This window comes from Lichenostomus cassidix, chromosome 12 (genome assembly GCF_008360975.1).
Source record: "Lichenostomus cassidix isolate B80296 chromosome 12, HeHo_3.0, whole genome shotgun sequence".
NCBI lineage: Eukaryota > Metazoa > Chordata > Aves > Passeriformes > Meliphagidae > Lichenostomus > Lichenostomus cassidix.
The window spans coordinates 8,602,599-8,622,078 of NC_139493.1; the positions used below are offsets into that span (position 1 = coordinate 8,602,599).

Here is a 19,480-nt window from a genome sequence, read left to right on the forward strand (position 1 = left end):
CAAGACTGATGCACTAGTTTAAACAAGGAGTAGCTGTCATGGGAGCTAATCCTGTGGCCATGCTTGTTGTATACAGCAGAAAATTTCAAACTGAGAGGCCTTTTCCTTCCTCACTTCTGTCCCTGGTGTGGGATCTATCCTCAGGGAACAGGAGAATGTACTGCGAGGAGCTGCTGGCCATGGAGTGAGTGTTACAGCAGAAGCAGCTGAGGGTAGGGCAGGCTTGTGGAGAGATGGCTGGAGCCAGGGAGCAGGGCAGAGAATGAGCCTGTGGTTTCTGGGAGCAGCGCTGCTTGCTGTGCAAGAGATCTCCATAGCCATGGCTCCTTGTGTTCCTGCTCTGTCCTGTTCTGCCTCCCCTCGAGGATGGAGCCACAGGGATAAATGTGACCTTGCTCCAGCCACTCTCTTTTCTTCACTCCTTACTCTGCACCCAGAAGCAGCTTCTTTGTGCCCTCCTCATGATATATCCTAGAGATCAGTCTCTCCTCCTCTCCCCTTCCCAAATGATTGTCCAAGTCTTGCCATGCTGCTTCCATGGGAAGGGATAGTGGAGGGGGGAAGGTTTGCTGAGACCCAGCAGTTTGCAGTGAGTAGAACTAATGCTTAAACTGTTCTTTAAAAAACGCAATTTGCCAATTACTGATTAGGATAAAAGCTGGTGTTTTTATTGTCTAAACATAACTATCTTAACACCTAATCTCTTTGCAGATCAGGTATGTGCAAAGAGGTATGTGAAACCTCCTAATCCCAAAGAATTTTCACTTCTGTTACATAATTGTCCAGTTTTGAGCTAAATGAGAATGAGGTTTTGTCTCACTCCTTCCCAGCCTCCCTCCCTCCCTCTTCTATGCCCCCACAAAATGTTTTGCTATGAATCCTTGTTTGTAGACAAGCCAGACCATATAGCTGTGGCCAGATTTACTGAACAGGCTGCTGAGATGCTTGGCTGAGGAACAGTAACAAGGATTGCACAGTGCACCCACTAATTCTTTCAAATTTTCTAAAACTAGAGCTTTGTCAACTGTTCCATTTATTTTTAAACAAAACAAAACATTCTTTCTGAAAGTGGTGAAAGTCCTGGGTTGCACCCACAGATGCTATTGCTACACACTGGTAAAACAACAGGACTTGCTTTTGGAGCCCAAGGCAGGACCACTTCTGTATTGGTGTTGTACAGAAAATCATAGACTTCAAGACAAAACATGCAGGGCATAGGCTGCTGGCTGTGTGTGTAAGGTGAATGACACTGCTTAGGGGGCAGGTGACAGGAAGGAAATGGGGGTTCTCACAACCAAAAGAAAAGGCCATTTTTTCCCCCTCTAATAAGTACATGGCCCTCTTTGAGTCAGCAAGGCTACATGGATGTAGGTGAATAAAAAGTGGCTCAGGAGCTGTTAATTCTGAGGTACAAGTTTCCCTTTGATGCATTATTGCTACAGATGTGGAATGTTTGCTCTCTTTTTTCTTTTTTGCACTTGTTTCCAGCTCCTGCGCCAGCCTGACACCTCTCCATCCTTGCATCCGGTACTCTTTTATTTGGGCTTCGCTTGTGTTAGTGCATTGGCTGCCTCATCTCTATTCGTCCTCAGGCTTCCCAGACTGTAACAAAACGTTTTCTACTGACACCATAAACTGCATGACTGCTGCCCTGCGCAGCGAAGTCGCTGTGCCCGCCTGCAGACCGGGCAGCAGGAGGTTTCTGTACTATAGTCTTGCACTCTAAATTTTAGACTTTTTAAGCAGGTGAAAAATAGAACTTTATTTTTAAATGAGGCACTTGTTCTGGGAATTCCTTTCTCGGCCCCGCTCTGGTTGGGGTTGGGGGACAGCGCTGAGGTGTGCGGGAGGGCACAGCACTGCTCCCACCCCTCGCTTTTCTTCGCAGGCACCGGAGAGGGGCAGGGGCGGCGGAAACCGCCCGGGAGACGGTTGCCAGAGGCGTGCCCGTGGTTTATTTGAAATAAATTGTGACTTTCTAACTTCGGCCGTGTCCCGGCTCTTCTTAGCGGCGGGCTGGGGAGGGGCGGGGGTACCCGTGTCGCTGTCCCCGCCCGCTGTCCCCGCCCCGCGGTGACGCAGCGCCCGCCGGGCCGTTGCCGTGGTGACGCGGGCCGGGCGGGCCGGGGCGATGGCGGCGGCGGAGGCGCGGGCCGAGGGCCCCCCGCTGCCCGGCCCGCCGGGGGGCCGCCCGCGGCCCGTCTGCTCCCGCCCCTACTTCCTCGTCCTCATGGTCTTCGCGCACCTCTACGTGCTCAACGTCCTGGGGCTGCTGCTCTTCGTGCACCTCAGCGCCGGCGAGCCCGGCGGGCCGCCCGCCACCCCCCCGCCGCCGCCGCCGCCGCCCGCCCGCGCCCTCCCGCGCCTCGAGGGCATCAAGGCAAGGCCGCCACCGGGGGTCGGGGCCGGGGCTGCTGAGCGCTGACGGCTGAGCGCTGACCGCTGGTCTCCCCGCAGGTGGGCCACACGCAGCGGGTGGAGCTGGTGCCCGGCAGGGCCCACGCCGTGCGCACGCTGAGCCTCAAGCCGCTGCTGTTCGGTGAGTACCGGCCCCGCCGGGGCAGCTGCTGCCGGGCCGGGCACGCCGCTAGCGGGGGGATTCCGCCCTGCCGGCGGAGCCGGGCGGTGTGTGCGTGTCTGTCTGACACCCGCCGCTGGCTTACACCCACTCGGGGGAAAATGATTTCCCGTGTGTTGGCATCACCTCCCTGTGCTGCTGCTCCTTGGGGCTGCGCTAAAAACAGTGTGGTATCGTTTAAGGTATTTTGATGCAAAATTCGCAGAGGTTGCTTGTTCTGGATGGCCCACTTTGAAGAATTTGGAAGATTAACCTTTCCGGGATTTTCAGATTCACTGTAAAATACCAGGAATAGACAGCAGATCACTGGCGAGAACCTTGAAGAAGCTGCTCAGTATAAGGAAAGGACAAGAGATACCCAAACTTCCGTTAATAAATTATGAAAAAGCAATTTAGTGTTGGTGCTTTAGCGCTGAGGAGATGAGTAACAGGAAAATTGATAGATTTGACGTGTTCCACCATTTTGTGTCCTGTTCTAGATTTATGTTTATTTTTGGCTGCTCTGATAGACAACCACACAACATCTGCTTTTCAGATATTTTAAAATATTCTTTACCTTTCAGTGATGTTTTGCTGTCACTGGTAAAGTCTCACTGATTGAACTCTGTGTTCTGGAAATCTACTGACAATATGCTAAGAAAATTGTGGGGAGAGCAATCATTACAAAATTCCTACTGCTGCAAAGTAAGAGAAAATCTGTTGTCTCTGAATTGACAGCGAAGAGAATTTTTCAGATGCTTTCTCAATAATACAAATGGAGGGATTTTTCTGATTCCAAATAGATCATATACACTGAAAACCTCACCATTCATTTCTTGGTGGATTTCTGTCTGCCATTCACTAAACAGACACACCAACCTGGAACTGATAACCCCACAGTATCACAAAACTGATGTCATTACCAGAATCATGGTCTGAGGCAATTGCTCTGGTTTTCACTCAGGAAAACTGTTTCCTCCTTCCCTGCCTTTCTAGTACCACTGAAGTGAAACAGTTGGTCCTCGCCTGCAAGAAAGGTGCTGAAGGCAGGTTTGTCCTGGCAGCAGTAATCCCACAGTTTTTAGCTTCTTGTTCCAGCACCTCCATTGGTTTTGAGGGAAGCTTTGCTCCGTGAGGATGCCATCACAGACAGTGACAGACATTCACCATTTGAGATGCTATGAGTCTGCTCTCCTTTGTCCCTTGATAAGGAGTCCCTTATTTAGAAACTGTGAGTTGCAAGACAATTCTTATCTCCTGGATGAACCTGCCAGGAGCCAGCTCTGACTTTAAAAGACTTCCAGAGACTTCTCTGCCTATGCAAGCAGTACCAATCTGATTCAACTGGTTTAAAAAAAACTAATGTATTGCATCTCTGTTGCTTAAATTAGTGGAAGTATGTATTTAATTTGGTTATGTTTGGTAAACATGGAAATCCTTAGCAAAGACTCTTGAGTTTCTGGGGAGTTAACACAAAGTGCTGCAGCATACGAGAGCCAATTTAAGGAAACAGTGCCCGGTCTGTCATCTTTGCTTTCAGCAGAGCAGGCTGCAGTGGGACCACAGCAGCAGACACTCATGAATGATTGAATGTGTTCTCTGGGCTTCAGGGCATGGGCTGGGCACCTTAGGGGAACTTTAGGTTTGTTTTTAAAATGTGGGTAAGTCACATCTGCATGGAACCCAAGCGTATTTTATGAAGCTGTGAAAAAATCCCTGCCCTATTTTTCCCCCCCTCTGGCTACAAAGCATGATTTCTAAAGCTTGTAAGTCAGACCATCTGTGCAGTTTCCAGTTGGGAAACACTAGTAATCAAATAGCCCTACTAATGGAAAACAAATCAGACAAAGCCTTTTCAACCTTCAGAGCTTTTATGTGTTCTGTTGTGTTTTCTAAATGCAGTCTGTTCAGAAGATACTGCCATTGCAGGGACCACCTGACAGCAGATTCTGTGGATTGGGCAGCAGTTTCTAAGACGAGACAGCGGGGAGGAATAAAAATAGTAAATTTCACTGTGTTTTTCTTCTGAGCCTCGGGGAAGAGAAGTAATCACTGCACAAATGTCAGGGCGCAGCTGAATTGCAGTGTGTGTGTCTGAGTGCTCGTTTCAGCCCACACCAGAGTGAGGAGGAGCCCACAGCGTGGGTTGTTGGTGTGCCTTGTGAGCACAGGGAGGCAATGTGTCTCCAGCAGACCGGGTGTCTCTGAACGGCCAGCACTGCAGGCATCACCAACAAGGCAGAAAGCATTCCTCCCAAAGGCTGTTTTTTCCTCTTGGTTTTTTTTTTTTTTTTTTTAATTTCAGCCCCACGTTTAAGCCAATATAGAAAACTTCCCATGGATAGTGCTTTGTTAGGCGGTAGAAATCGGTCTTGTTTCCTCATTTGGGAATTTGCTGTTTTCCTCTCTGTGGTCTGGAGCACAGTGTGTACCCCTGCAGGGAGTGACACTTCCTGGGCGAGAGAGTGAGCTGCAGAGAGCTTGGTGAGGCTGAGTTTTCCCATATTTTCTATCTTCCTTATGTGCAGTTGGAAAGCCAGGCAGCTGTGGAAGGTTTCTCCCCTGCTCCCATATCAGAACTGCAATATCCTACTGTGCTGGGGCTGGGACTCACCTCCCAGTCCCAAGTAAAGCTGCTGTTCACACCAAAGCAGAGCTTTGAACAGCTGATGTCTCACTCATGCTCTGCTTTTTCTCAAGGTTCTTGTGATATCCCGAGTTACCAGAATCTTCTGATCCACACTGAATTTCTGATGTTGAAAAATGGTTTTCCCTATTACACAGAAACCCTCAGCTATCTGCTTTGTACCTTTCCTGCTTGAGAATGGCTGTTTCCTTTTACCTGTGCAGATGCTCATCAGCTCTCAGCACAGGAAACTGAAGGGCCAGCCTGACTCGAGCAGAGTTCAGCATGCAGTTTTTTAGAGGCTGGGCATTGCTGAGGTGGGCTCCTCTCCCCTTTAATTTACCTCAGACTGTTCAGCAGTAAAGTATTTTCTTCATGACATAAAAAGTATCACTTAACAGTCAGGGAGACATTCATGTAATCTGTGGACAAAAAGCAAGAAGGCACTTGGACAGCATCAATGTCTCAGGGTCAAATAACGTATCTGATAATGAGAACTAGAAGGAGCTGTTATTAAAGGTTTCTTCTAGTTTGTTCTCACCTGCATGGTTTGCTTTTGTTGTGATGTTGGATCCTACACAAAGCTGAACATTGCACGTCCTGGATCTGCAGAGCCTTACAAGAGTAACATGTTAAACCTGCATCCTTAAGCTCTGTCTTGGTAAAACAGGGATCTGTAGTGAAGCCCTATCTGTGCACTATGACTGCTTTGAATCATCTAGAAATATGACTGTACATCTCCAAAACACCACCTGCCAGGGAAAGGAGTTTTCTAGCCATAGGGAAGGGAGCAGTTTCTTATTGCTGGAATTGGGATTTTTCAGACCTTCCGTCCTGCCTGTTCAGGGCAGCGGTGATGTTTCCACCTCCGCACCGCCTGGTGCAGGTTCCTGTTCCTCTTCTGCCAGGCATAAGCCTTGTTCACCACCACTTTGTCACTCTGTACTTCACCACTTACAACAAAGACCCCTGCGTGAGTGCCTCGCATGATGTTGTGGGCACAGGTGGCATCTATGTCTAGCCACTGCTGGAGCTTGGCAGGGATTTCAGTTCTGAGGAGTGGGCCATGCTTCAGGACCTCCACCTTGGAGGCATCCAGGTCAAAGTCCGAGATGGTGGTGGTCGTGTTCTTCCTCAGGATTCGGATTTTCACTGCTGCAGGGGTTGGAAAAAGAGCTGTGAGTTCTGTTTATTCTTCATAGCTCTCACTTACTTAAGCACATAGAGCCAGCCCAAGGCTTCTCTGCTGTCTGTGTAATGTGGGGAGGTATCTGTCCAAGCCCTTGTAATTGCAGTGAACTTGTAAAAGTTCTCTTTTGAGGTTAGTTTCTGGTACTGAACACTGTTCTTAGAATCACAGAATTATTTAGGTTGGAAAATACATCAAAGATCAAGTTTAACCACTGATCCAGCACTGCCCAGTTTGCCACTAAACCATGTCCTCAAGTGCCACATCTACATCTCTTTCAAATACCTTCCAGGATGGTGACTCAACCCCTTCCCTGGGCAGCCTGTTCCAGTGCTTGATAATGCTTTTGGTGAAGAAATTTTTCCTATTCCCCAATCTGAACTTCTCCATTGCAACTTGAAGCCATTTCCTCTTGTCTTTGTTACTTGGGAGAAAAAACCTTCTCAATCGATTTCCCTCATAAGAGTGGCAAAAATGGGATCTGCTGTAAAAGCTGCAGTTTCTCCAAATCAATATGTTATGGCAAAGCCATTTTCTGTCCATGCCACTGCTTGGCTGCTGGAGGGAATGGCAGCAATCGAGAGGAAAAGGAGGGTACTCACCAAAATCATTGGCACAGAGGCTTTCCAGGATCTCCCTGGCAGTGCTGGACTCCTCAAGCTCGCAGTCCTTGCAGCTGGCTCGGGGCACTGCTGCAACAGAAATAAGGTTATAACACCCTTATCAAGCTTCCCTGGAAAAGGCACAATGAAATTTTGTGCCTGTGAGTGGTGGCTTGATGTTTCATAGTGATGCTTCTTCCTGAGCTACCCAGGCCTTGGAGAGATACCTCAGACTGGCAGGGTGGGAAATGTTAAACTCTCCTTCCTGTGACTGGGGCAGGCACCATTTGTTGTGCTTTGCTCAGGCTTGTGTGTGTTGCTGCATGTTAAAGCAGCAGTGAAGATGCTTCTTGAAGATGTCCTAATTTAGAAGAAGCAGCAAAACCAGTGGTATGGCCAGACTCCATCCAGTGATGCTGAAATGATGTTGAAATATCTTTTCTCCCCTTAACTGCTCTTGAATCTCCCCCAGTGTTCATCAGTATTTGGGTGTTAATTTAGTCCTTCAGACAGACTTTTTTCCAGTGTAACTCATTTCTGCAGAGGCTTACATCCCTCATGATGTTTCTAATGTTTAAAGAGAAGGCTTTCAAAACATTTCTTTTTGCATGTTTTTAAGCCCTAGACACACAGCTGAAAGATCAGGGCTGCAGCTCCGTAGCTCCACTGGAAGCACATCTCACTGCTGAGAGTCTGCACTTCATGAGCTCTCCCACTGTGCCTGGGCCAGAGGCTTTACAGCCTTTCTTTCCCCCTGCCCCAAGCCCTGCGGGGTCTGATGGCACCCAGGGAGCTAATGAATACAGCAGAGAGAGGAACAAGCCACAGTCAATGTTATGCTAATTTTCTAGACACAGTTCCCAGACAGAACAAAACTAGAATTTCTATTTTTTTTTAATACAGCTTAAAACCAGAAATATGCAGAGTAGAAACAAGTCATAGAATCACCCTTTTGAGCCTTCAGCATTACATATGGGAAAATACATGAAGAAAAAACCTCTTACTTCTCCTGCTTGAGGAATTTTCATCCATGGAGACTGCTGCAATGCACAGTTCGTGATCTGCAGGGAACTTGTTGCAGTTCAGGATTTCGGGCCAGGGGTAGCCGTAACAAGCCATGACGGGCGCACAGCTTCTCTTGACAGATTCGCAGAGGCTGCGGCAGGGGTAGATGAGCCTGGGGAGGGGATGGGCATTCAGCACCTCTGTGTGCCTGGCAGGAGGCTGAGGGTCAAGCCCTGGCACCACTGCTTCTGCACAGGGCTGTGTGGTAGTGTTAGCAGGTAGTTTGGGGATCTTTGATTTTTTTTTTTTTTTTTTTTTTTTTTTTTTGAGCATTCATGTCAAGGAAGTAAGGAAGGGATTTCTGAGGACAGGAGGGATGAGGCTGTTGTATAGAGGCAGCTGCCAGATGCCCTTCACACCCTTAGGGATCTTCTCTAGTTGTGCAAAGACTGCTTATCTTTAGAGGTGCCTGATGACACACCAAATTTACTTAGCAGCTGTGTACTTTGTGAACTGCACCTCAAAACTGGGGATTTCTTTCTGCTGCTGGAATTGTTGGGAAATAGTTGGGAAACTGAGAAACCCTCAGTGTTTGGGGTGGGAGTGGGGGTGAAGGACTGCACAGGAGGTGGGAGGTGAAACTAGTGTGTGCCAGCAGCTGCTGGAGTGTATGAGGGGGTGGCCCGCGGATGTGGCAGCAGTGCCTGGGGCGAGAGAGCAGAAAAATCCCAAGGAGGGAACATATTTCTGCTCCTGTCATATGAAATGCTCATGTTTCGCTTTCAGAGGGATGTTCCCTGCTGGGTAATCCAATTGTCCCTTGCCGAGAGCAGCAGCACTGCTTCCTGGGGACTGCACGGATAATATTGAATGCATTTTCTCTCGGGAGACACATGCAGTTGTGCTTCTGGGGGAAGTTAGCTTTAAAGCTGAAATAACTCATAAAAATGTCTTACCTGTCCAAGCAGATCGGTGCAAAGAGGGAGCAGAGGAAAATCCTAGCGTCTGGGTGGCACTCCCTAGCCAGCAAGGGCAGCCAGCTGGAAGACTGCTGGATGACTTCTGTCATGGTCTCATGCTCCAGCAGGTTGGGAATCCTCATCTCGGAGTAGCCGATGTCGTAGCACAAGGCCATGCGGTGTGGGATGGGCATGCAGCTGGAGGATCTCCTCAGGTAGCTTGCCCAGGAGCCTGGAGAGCCCCAGAGAAGCAGGCGTGCCAGGAGACCCAGCAGCCACGGGCCACCCAGCCTCGAGGGGTGCCTGCAGGGGGACATGACCATGCTTGGAGCGAGTGAACCAACAGCACACCCCAGACTGAGCTGCTCCTGACTGTGGGATGCCTTTTATAGCCTACGAGCCACCTCTTTGTCAATCCATCCTCATTAAGTGCGGCCCTTTCAGAGCCCTCATGGGGAAGACAATGCTCCAATTTTCATTTGCCAGCGGCCCCGATTGTTTGTATTTTAGCAGGGGTTTGGCTTAGATCAGCAGGTGTGGAAATGAGGGCAGTTGGGGAGGGATGAATGACTTGGCCCATGTGTCTTGGGGCTCTTTCAGCCAAGATTGAATCTCTGTTTGACACCAGTGCTCCAACCCATCCCCTTTCTCTTGCTCCAGGATTAGTCATTATTTCATAAACCCCAATGTTTTCCTCTCTTTTGTTTTTTGTAAAAGCAATCAAGTGTTGCTCAAAGTCAATTAGGAGGCATTTGTTTAGCTGGATCTATTGTTGAGCAGGCAGGGAGATAGGATGGTCTCACAGCCAGAAGTTAACCGTTTATGAGAGCTGAGGGCAGAGAGGAGCTAATTTGCAGCTGTGGGGCCAGGTTATTTGCAGACAGGATTGGCAGCACTCAGCTGGAAACCCCCTCACCTTGCACCTTGCATGACAGCATGCCTTCCAGTTAACAGAATTCCTACTTCATTCCAAAATCCCATTCGTACCACTGAAGAGTGGAAATGTCCTTCCTCCAGCATGTAATTAAGATTCCATAAGCCATCATTATTGTAGCCCAGTTTGGGGAGCTGGAAATACTGGGGGCATTGGTTGCCAGTGTACACGGTTCATTTGGACCTGGTGCTGAGCCACGAGGTTCAAACTGGTCAGTGGAAGCTCCAGCTCTGAAGCATCCTCTGGCACAAGGACCCTGCGCTGCCTGTGGCGGAAATTGTTTCCTTGGAGGGTGTTGCAGATACAGCTGGCTGCATTGTGTTCCTGGGGCTTACCAGGAACAGCTCATTTTCTACAGGGCTGGTTCTGGTCTGTGCTTAGCAGGAAGCCAACTGCTTATTGACAGCTTTAGCCGATAGGGTTGATTTCAGGTCATGGAAGTAATTAATTTTCCCCCCCCGTTTGAGGATTGCTGCTGTAGATGATCTATAGTGTGTCCTTGGCACATACCTGCAGGATCTCTAGGGAGTTGCAATTTGGAGAGCAGGACCTTGGGTCCAGGAACACTTAACCTGTCCTGCACTGGTGGTTTTTCTTTCCCTTTTCAAAAGTCTCAGCAGCTGGTAACAAGGTCGCCATAGCTGTGACAGACACCAGCCAGGGGGATCCGCAGGGTCCAGGGGTGAGAGTCTTAACTGCTCTGGAGAGTCCAGAGAGTCTTAACTGCTCTGGAATGGCACCTTGCCACTGGTTTCCAAGTGCGTGCCCAGTGTACCATGCAGCTAGAAATCTCCTAGCCTCCTGCTCATCTGGGGATTTCTCTGCATTTAAATTTTCTTGGAATCATGCAATTGCCTCATTGCTATTGGGTTTGTGCTGCAAAGGAAAGCTAGAGATACCTGGATATGGAGCCTGGCATCCTCCATGTGCGGTATCTGGTATCTTCTTCTTTAATACTGCATTTGAAGACCATTTTTAGTGGAGGATCAAGAGAATGAGTGGGAATAAGTTAAAATTTTTCTCCTTTCTGTTTGAGTTTCATAGTAGAGCACTGTGCCATGCGCCCCTCAAAGGGATATGGTTATGTGTAATGTGCCATCCTCTCCACATGAGAGCAAGGAAGCCTGAAACCCTGGCCATCACCACTGCCCACTGTAAAGATTTTTGGCCTCACTTCCTGTAAAGCAGCAGTTCCCAGACTGTGATCCACATGGCACCTTTGAAATGGTAATACGCAGTGATATGCACATGTTTGTTCACTCCTTTGTCCATTGTGGTATCTGTGAGAGAGTTTAAGGGCTTGACCCCGGGATCCAAACATTTAGGAACTGCTGCTATAAAAATACCTGCCTCCAGCAGCTCAGGTGTGTGGTGTATGCTCTTTGAGAGCCGTTCTGGTAGAAGAATGGATGTTTTTGAATGGCCCAAACTTAGACAGTACCTAAATTTCCCCCCACCTCTTTTGGTTTTTTTCCTGAGTGTCCTACCACCAGCATAGGATCCCACTGTAACAGTTCCTCAGTCTCTGTTGCTGCTCACACTTTTGCTGCAGAAATTCCTGACTTCCTGACAGAGGAGGAATGCAAGCTCATTGTCCATCTGGCAAAGCTGAAGGGGCTGCAGAAGAGCCAGATCCTACCAACGGAGGACTATGAGGAAGCCATGGAAATGATAGAAATCAGCCAGATGGACATTTTCAATCTGCTGGATCACAATCAGGATGGGCAGCTGCAGCTCAAAGAGGTAGAGTGCAGGACAGACCAGGGGAGGTTTGCTGGGAACCCTGTGGCACTTCCCCTCCTCAGATGCTCTCGTGGTTACTCATGTGCTTGGGTGGGGCCAGACCCAGGGATATACCAATCACAATTTGCTTAATTTTATGTCTCAAGACTTGTGCTGGCCTTCAGCATGGAAGTTTCTGGGGCGACGTGCAGCACTTGTCATGCTTTTGGGAGGCAGCAACAGTCCTCAGCAGGACATGTGTGTTTTGAATATGCTGGATAAAAAGTTCCTGTGCTGTGGGTTGCCTCTTGCTGTGTGTCCTGGGAAGTGTGTTTGTCACATAGGCCCTGCTTCGTGCAGCCTGTGGGCAACTTGCTGTGTGAATTCACAAGCCCCAGCAAAGCCACCCCTGTTGACGAGCCAAGGGGGATAATGAGCACCTTGTCCACAGCTCTTCATCACCCTTGCCTTGTATGGCAGGATGCATCAGGGCAGTTTCTGGCAATTCAAGTGTGTCCCTCCTCAGGCTCCCATTTGAGGTGAAGCTGGGAGTCTGAACCACCCTGTGTGCCACCAGTGCTGTGGAGTATGGGAAGCTGTGCCAGTGAAAGCACAGTGCAAGGCTCCTTTCTCTGAAGGTCAGAGGCTGCTGAGAGCTCTTCAGGCTTCTGCATCTCTCTGTACATGTTGAAGGGAAGAATTTTTTTCCAAGTCCTTACCTGGGACAATTAAAAGCATTCACTTATATCATCAATAGCTTTACTTTCCCTTCAAGAGAAAGAGCTGTGCTTTTTCCACCTCAGGGCTGGTTAACCAAGTCCCAGCGGTCATTTGCCATGACCTAAACTGGAAACAACAGCACCCATCAGCCACACTCTGTGTGTGGCTACCGGATGATTCTCACTGAATCATCTTTCTGCAGAGATGTGCTGATGCCTGTCTGTCTGACATGCTGTGGAGGAGATCCTGTCAGGCCTCATGCAGTGAATCTGTAGGGTCTCAGAAGTGCAAGAAACCAGTGCCTGTTGTTGATCCATTTATGAATTTCAGGTGTTGACCCACACCCGACTTGGGAACGGCAGGTGGATGACCCCCGAAAACATCCGGGAGATGTACACAGCGGTCAAAGCTGATCCTGATGGGAATGGTAAGAGCAGCTCCATGGGAATCCCTTCACCCTCAGCAACTTGGACATCTTGCACAACCATGTGGGGGAGAGCACAAGCCATGTCCCTGCCCAGGCCTGCTTCTCTATCTGAATTCTTCAAAGGGACATAACACTGCCCTAGACACCTTCTCAGGAAAGTAAATACAGTGTAACCCTCTTACTGCAGCACTCCTGCCCCTGGGTGCTGCCCCTGCATCACCACTCTAGCGGGTAACTGGTCCCACTGCCTGGGCTTGGAACTTGCTGGAGCAGGACCAGACCACAACTCTGCACTCCCTCTGCCTGTTAGACCTGCCTTGGTTCGTGCCGTGCTGTAAGAGGATCTTTGGGCTGTGCTTCTGCTCCCCTGGTCTGAGAAATCACTCAGGTTCTGTCTACAGAGCTCTTGTTACCTGGGATGCAGATATTCAGACACACCTTCCACACCCCACCCTGTTTTCAGGGACTTTTGCAGCAGGCCAGGTGTCACTGTCAGGGGAGAGTGGAATAGGTGGAGGTGGGGGTGATCTTGTTGGTCAGCCTTTGGCGCTGACCCCCCTGTCTGCCATTGCAACCTCTCTGTGCTCCATGAGGCCACTTCTGCCCCTCCTGGCCCTGGTCTCCCAACGGCTCCCGCTGGTCCGGACATACACTCTAACCTCTGCTGCTCTAATTAGAGTGACCTCAATTAAGCAACACTCCATTTCCTAATCAAATTAAGTGAATGCACAGGCTCTGCACACTCTCTTCCAATGACCTGGCATTGAGAGCTGCCCTGGAGGAGCTGCTTTGGAGTTGAAGCAGTAGCAGTGTGAATGCATAAATATCCGGAGGGCACCCTGTGCCACTCTCCTCCAGGCTGGTGGCATTCTTGGCAGGGGTATGACTGAGTCCTCAGTGGCTTTTCCACCATTCTGGACATTAACAAATGAAAGGTCCTGTTAAAGGGCTCTTGGCAGGACCTTGCTTCCAGAGTGCTGCTTCCCTCTGTTGTTAGATTGGTACATGACACGGAGAGACCAGGTCACAACCTGGATGTGACACTGCGTCATCAAAGACTGTGGGGAGTAAGGGGAAGTGGGGACAGAGAGACACTGGGAATAATAACAGTCGATCATTTGGTCATGACACTGGCACCTGAGGAACTGTCCCTGACTGACCCTGGTGGCTGGTCCCTCCTCCTTCCAGGGGGTGCTGGTGCCCAGGGAGCAGAGCTGGCACCCAGCAATGCTGGGTTTGCTGCCTGAGTGAGCTCCTCTCCCAGCCCATGGTGTGTGCTGGGCAGCCCAGGGCACCACGCTGCACATTGGTGTCTGGGACCTATGCAGGGCTTCTCTTCTCCAGAGGAGAAACAACAAATGTAAGGATTTTCCTGAAGCTGGTAAAGGCAAGACTGCATTCCTTGCTGATTCCAGTTGAGTGCAAACAAAAAGTACCTTTTCTAGGAGAAACTGCTTTATACCTCTTGCTTTTTGGTTATTTTTACTTACACAAGACCTTACTGTCATGTATTCCTCATTCGTGTTTTGCAGTTACACATGCAGGAGCATGTACTACTTGTTTTGGGTTTGGCTTTTTCTTAATTGCCCTGCAAGGTTGTGTAGAAAATGTGGTCTGAGGTGTCCCATTCTGCTCTTAAACATGTCAATTTAAATAGCTAAGTAACAAGCCTCAAGACACTGAGTGGCACAGACTTCTTTGTGTGTATCAGAACTGTAGTGGCTGTTTCTCTTTTGATGGATTGATTTGCGTGTTTCAGGAACTTTTTAAAGTTTAAAATAGTATTTTGCCTGTACCAGTTCTGACCCTGCACAGTTCACTTTGGCAGGTTGCTGTGTGTGTCCTCTGCTGCAGGCAAGAGCATTGCTGGAGCCCATGATCATGGGCAGAAGGGGTGCAGCCTGTGATGGACACAGTGGACCCTGACTGGGGTGTGTGAAGAAGGCAGTTTCTGCAGTGCCCTCAGCTGGTGTTTCTCCCAGTACAGGACACAAGAACTGTTACCTGCACCAGAGTCAGATGGTTTTTCCTCTGTTCCCATAGGTGTGCTGAGTTTGGAGGAGTTCAAGCAGTTGAATATCCGTGATTTCCACAAGTACATGGGAAGCCAGAAAGTGAAGATGAGTGACTTGGTGCGCAACAGCCAGCACACCTGGCTGTACCAGGGCGAGGGGGCACACCAGGTCATGAGAGCCATTCGGCAAAGGTAAGGGCCAGGCAGCTGAGGGGAGGTTGGGTTTGGGTAGGCATCACCTGTGTGCTGGGAGAGGCAGTGGCAAACTCACTAATATTCACACTTCCTAATTGTGTGAAAAGTCTATGGAGTATAAAGAGCAATGAACGCAGAGAAAAAATGGGGAGAAGAGGTTTTCATTAGAACAAGAATTTGTATTGTCCTGTGGAAAGGGAAAAAAAAATCAAACCTTTCAGCATCTCCATTCACTTTTGGGAACAGCCCTATAAAACCAGGAAGATTTGGCAGTATATGAAATCATTCATTCTAATTAGTAACTGAGCTTACTGTGAGAAACTGCCTGTTTCCAATGCTGTCTGGGTGCCAGTAGTTACTGTCATTTGCTTTAGTTACTCATGCATTTCAGTGAAATCTGCCTTAGCTGTTCAGAGCTGACTTTTTAAAAAGCACAACTTCACCTTAAATAAGCCAAGTTAGTTTAATCCTCCAAGCACACATATTGTAGGGCAGCTCATGGCAGATGGGAGAACCTCTTACCCTTCCCTTCATCTCAGATTTGGTACTGGGAAGAGCTGAAGCCCAGCATGAAGCCCAAATCGTGTAGTTGTGGTGAGTTTCAGATAATTGGCTGGAGACTCGTTTGTTCTTGTGTTGCTGGTCCTCACCCAGAACATGGGTGGGTAAAATCTGTCCTGAGGCCTGAAGAACAGCTGTTGGCCACTCCTTTTCTTTAGTGCATCCCAGTGGGAAAATGGGGTTGCATATTGCCTTGATTAGAGCAGACTGGGGCTGCCACCTTCTCCGTGCCAACTAGCCAGCACACACAATCATCGGCATTCCGCTTGTACGCTCTCCAGTTGGCTGCTGTTAGGAGGATGTGAAGACACAGCACTGAAGGAGGCTGTTAGCCCTCCCTGGGACCATGCAGCGCCTGCAGGGGTTTTGCCATCCTGCCTGGGTGCCACGTTCTCCTTGCACCTGCCCCGAGGGCTTCACCAGTCTGGATTCTCAGAGCTCTGAGTGTTCTTTGGCAGGTCTCAAGACGTACCTGCTTGCCTTGGGGATGATCTCAGATGTAGCAGTGGAAAAATCCCAGAGCAGGAGGGCTCCAGTCTCCTTGATCACTTCCAGTGCCTCTCTGCCCTGGGGGAGGCTGCTGAAAAGGCAACAGGGAAAGGTGAGTTAGGTGACAAGACTATTCCTAGAGCTAGTCTCTCATTCACTCTCAGCAGGGGCCCTGTGCTTTGCTAACTGTCCCCAAGGTCTGTAGGTGGTGTGCAGGAGTCCAGAGAAGTGATGAGATGGCACATGAAGGCTCCAGGGACATGCACAGAAGGGATCTTGCTGAGCAAGCAAAGTCTTCCTGAGAGCAGTTCTGCTGGAGATGCTTCCTTCGGTTTTGTTTTGATTTTTCATTAACCTTGATGAGGGCTTTCTGAGCCAATGCTGATGGTCCAACAGATCTGTAAGGATCTGGTTATCTCTTGGCATGCTTGCTGCAGCCCATCCGTCTCTCCGGTCTGTTGGGGAAGGGGGTTCTCTTTCTCTGGATTTATTCACTGCTTGGGAATAGTTGCCAACCAGGGTGAAGGTGCTTTCCACTCACCTGCTCTGTTCTTCCCCAGGGTAATGCGCCTGACTCGCTTGCCCCCTGAGATCGTGGAGCACAGCGAGCCCCTGCAGGTTGTGCGGTACGACCAAGGAGGGCACTACCACGCCCACATGGACAGTGGCCCCGTGTTCCCTGAGACTGCCTGCAGCCACACGAAGCTTGTTGCTAATGAAAGCGCTCCCTTTGAGACATCCTGCCGGTAAGCTCTGCCCTGAACCCATTACACAAGGGGTGTGGAGAGCCATCTCACCACATGTACGGTTCAGTGCTGCTTGGATTGTGGGCTCACAAACCAGCTCGGGACACCAGTGGCATGAAGGGGTTTTAAAAGGGGAGGTGGACAAATCCTGTGGGTCCACACAAGGAAGGCAGAGTGGGTGGGCCATGCCTAGCAGAGCCTACAAGTGCACTCACTGCTCTTGGTGAGAGTGTACTTTGTCATCCTTGTGTTACTCTTGGAGAAAAGCTGATGGGGTAAATCATGTGCCATGTGATGTCTTGTGCATCTCAGTCCCTGTGCATCTCCTCGTGTTCCTGGTGTGTCTCCTGACAGCCTCTGTCTTGCAGGTATGTGACCGTGCTGTTCTACCTGAACAATGTGACTGGGGGAGGTGAAACAGTCTTTCCTATCGCTGATAACAGGACCTACGAAGAGATGGTAAATGAACTTTGCCTACATGTTACCCCTGGGGATTCAGAGTCCCTCTTTGAATGTCTTTTTTCACTGTGGCTGCAGAAGGGATCTGGTGCGTGAGGTTGGTGGGCATTAGCATTCATAGCTAGAGCATGGGAAAGCTGTGTTCCACTTCCCTGTTCCTCTAAGGCCAAGGGAAGAGGCACAGCGCTTTGATAGCTCAGATCTCCCTGCTCAGAGGTGTGAGGTGTTAGGCAATGTGTTAAGGAATGGGCAGCTGCTCAGAAACAGATTATGAACCTCCAGGGGCTTAAAACTGGCTGCTCCAGGTATTTTATGAAATATGATTTTATGAAAGCCCCTGCATCAACCTTAAGCCATCCTGTGGGATACACAGGCAAGGCTACGAGGCAGGGGCAGCCCAGTGTGTGTGCCTTGTTCCAGTCCTGTTTGTGACATCTTGCCTGTGGTTTCTCTCCAGTCTTTGATCCAGAACGACATTGACCTGCGAGATACTCGGAAAAACTGCGACAAGGGCAATTTGCGAGTGAAACCTCAGCAAGGCACGGCTGTCTTCTGGTACAACTACCTGTCAGACGGAGAAGGTACAGGCTCGTTTCAAAACTGGGTTCTTGGGAGGGGTAGGACTGCAGGAGGTGACAGCCATCATCTCCTTGCTTCAACTGGGAGCTCAAAGAACAGCCAAAAAAGGGGTGGTAGCTGCCTGCTAGTGGGAACTGTAGAGACTTCTTGTCACCAGCTGGGTAGGAGCTTCCTGACTTTGAAAGGCCTTTGTTTACAGGCAGTAGGTCAGTGGCTCCTGATGCCTTTGGGGGACAGGACTAGCTAGCAAACAAAGACCTTGGCTGCACTCGCCATCGCCAGCTGCCTCCGATCCCGCTGTGCAAGCTGAAACTCCTGCTGAAACTTGGTCTGCAATTCAAAATGTGTCACTGATGTGGTGTTGCCCAAAGGGTTGGGGAGGAGAGGTAGACAAAGGCACGGCCATCAGCTCTGCACCACAGGGACACATGGGCCACCCCATGCCATGCTTGGGGCCAATGCCTGCTTTGTAGCTGAGCCACAACCCCATGATGTTTCCTTGGGGCTGTTTTTGTCACGAAGCGCAGTGCAGTTTTCCCTGACAGGCTGGGGATTGACATGAATCTTCCCGGCTGCTGGTGAGTATGGCTCCAGAGGTTTTCCATGGCAGATTTCGAGCTGTGGTAGGAGGAAGGAGTGTTGCATCCCAGGTCTCCTGAGAGCAGCCTATGTTTCCATCTCTAGGAAATCACAGAGGAGGTCACAAGACCAGTGTTTGCGCTGTTGGGCGATAGTATCAAGACCATTGCTCTCCTGTGAGGAGAGCCCTGTTGTGTTTTTATGAGCAATTTGGTCCTAAATGGAAAGTGGCTGTTGATGCAAGCCTGCCACAGAAAAAATGATAGGATCTTTGTAAACGGGTCATTTAGAACTGCTGAAATGCAATCTCTGAAATGGTTGCAAGCCTCTGGTGGCAGCACCGCAAGAGTGGGGGTGGGGAGATCTAGTGGCAGCACCGATCTCTTCCATGCCACCCTTTCTTTTTTTGAAAAACAGTGGCTGTGATGTGGATTGTGAGAGCCACTTGTGCTGAGAGGAGACGTGGAGGCAGTGAGCATTTTGCACTCAGGGAGCTTGCCCTGATGAACTCCTTGTAGGCGCTAGAGTGAGATGTCACTAAGATGGAGAGGGATGCCAGGAGAACTCTGTAAGATGTATCTGAGCTCAACTCCAAGCAGGTACTGCGGGCTGGAGACATGGCGTTGGCATTTGCTGGCCATGTGTCCATGTGTGGCCTCTGCTGTGCCTGCCCTCCTTGCCACCACCTAACAGGTCTCTGCTCCGCAGGCTGGGTGGGGGAGCTGGACGACTTCGCCCTGCACGGGGGCTGCCTGGTCACCCAAGGCACCAAGTGGATCGCCAACAACTGGATCAATGTGGACCCCAACCGCCGGCGGCAGCAGCAGTTCCAGCAGGAGATGGAGCGCTTCGCGGGGGCTGAGGCGGGTGCCGGGGCCGGAGCCCCGGGCGAGTGGACAGTGGACAAGGGCTACAGCGGGGTGCACCTGGAGCTGTAGTGCGGGGTGCTGCCCCGCGCACGTGACCTTTTCCCGCGCTGGGCGGAGGGGCGGGGCCGCGGGCCACGTGCGCGGCGGGGCCGCGTCGCGCGCCAATAAAGCGTAAGAGATGGGCAGGGCCTCCGCGTGCTCGGGGGGCGGGGCGGCGGGGCTGACCAATAGGCAGCGGGCGGGGCGGT

At 50.2% G+C, this 19,480-nt stretch overlaps 2 protein-coding genes across 2 annotated transcripts; one reads left to right on the plus strand and one right to left on the minus strand.

Annotated features, from left to right (window-relative positions):
• Positions 1–2,101: 2,101 nt before the first annotated feature.
• Positions 2,102–19,415, plus strand: P4HTM (prolyl 4-hydroxylase, transmembrane). The gene is made up of 9 exons (XM_085072464.1): positions 2,102–2,380; positions 2,458–2,539; positions 11,425–11,615; positions 12,645–12,741; positions 14,785–14,947; positions 16,561–16,746; positions 17,115–17,205; positions 17,663–17,786; positions 19,072–19,415. Exons 1-9 carry the CDS (start codon positions 2,132–2,134, stop codon positions 19,299–19,301), a joined length of 1,413 nt encoding a protein of 470 aa, XP_084928590.1. The 5' UTR covers positions 2,102–2,131; the 3' UTR covers positions 19,302–19,415.
• On the minus strand, positions 4,441–10,533 carry LOC146431616 (secreted frizzled-related protein 5-like). Its single transcript, XM_085072468.1, has 4 exons — positions 8,936–10,533; positions 7,979–8,151; positions 6,975–7,061; positions 4,441–6,338 (listed from the first exon to the last, which is right to left on the minus strand). The coding sequence occupies exons 1-4, from the start codon at positions 9,259–9,261 to the stop codon at positions 6,004–6,006; spliced, it is 921 nt and encodes a 306-aa protein (XP_084928594.1). The 5' UTR covers positions 9,262–10,533; the 3' UTR covers positions 4,441–6,003.
• Positions 19,416–19,480: the final 65 nt, after the last annotated feature.

What these genes read in the sequence shown, in the direction of transcription:
- P4HTM (XM_085072464.1), top strand. Translation starts at nt 2,132, where the DNA reads ATGGCGGCGGCGGAGGCGCGGGCCGAGGGCCCCCCGCTGCCCGGCCCG. An exon ending in GGCAGCTGCAGCTCAAAGAG is followed by an intron (nt 11,616 to 12,644) that starts GTAGAGTGCAGG and finishes TATGAATTTCAG; the next exon opens with GTGTTGACCCACACCCGACT. An exon ending in CCCTTTGAGACATCCTGCCG is followed by an intron (nt 16,747 to 17,114) that starts GTAAGCTCTGCC and finishes TCTGTCTTGCAG; the next exon opens with GTATGTGACCGTGCTGTTCT.
- LOC146431616 (XM_085072468.1), bottom strand. Translation starts at nt 9,261, where the DNA reads ATGGTCATGTCCCCCTGCAGGCACCCCTCGAGGCTGGGTGGCCCGTGG. An exon ending in AAATTCCTCAAGCAGGAGAA is followed by an intron (nt 7,062 to 7,978) that starts GTAAGAGGTTTT and finishes CTGTTGCAGCAG; the next exon opens with TGCCCCGAGCCAGCTGCAAG. An exon ending in CCTCTGTGCCAATGATTTTG is followed by an intron (nt 6,339 to 6,974) that starts GTGAGTACCCTC and finishes CAACCCCTGCAG; the next exon opens with CAGTGAAAATCCGAATCCTG.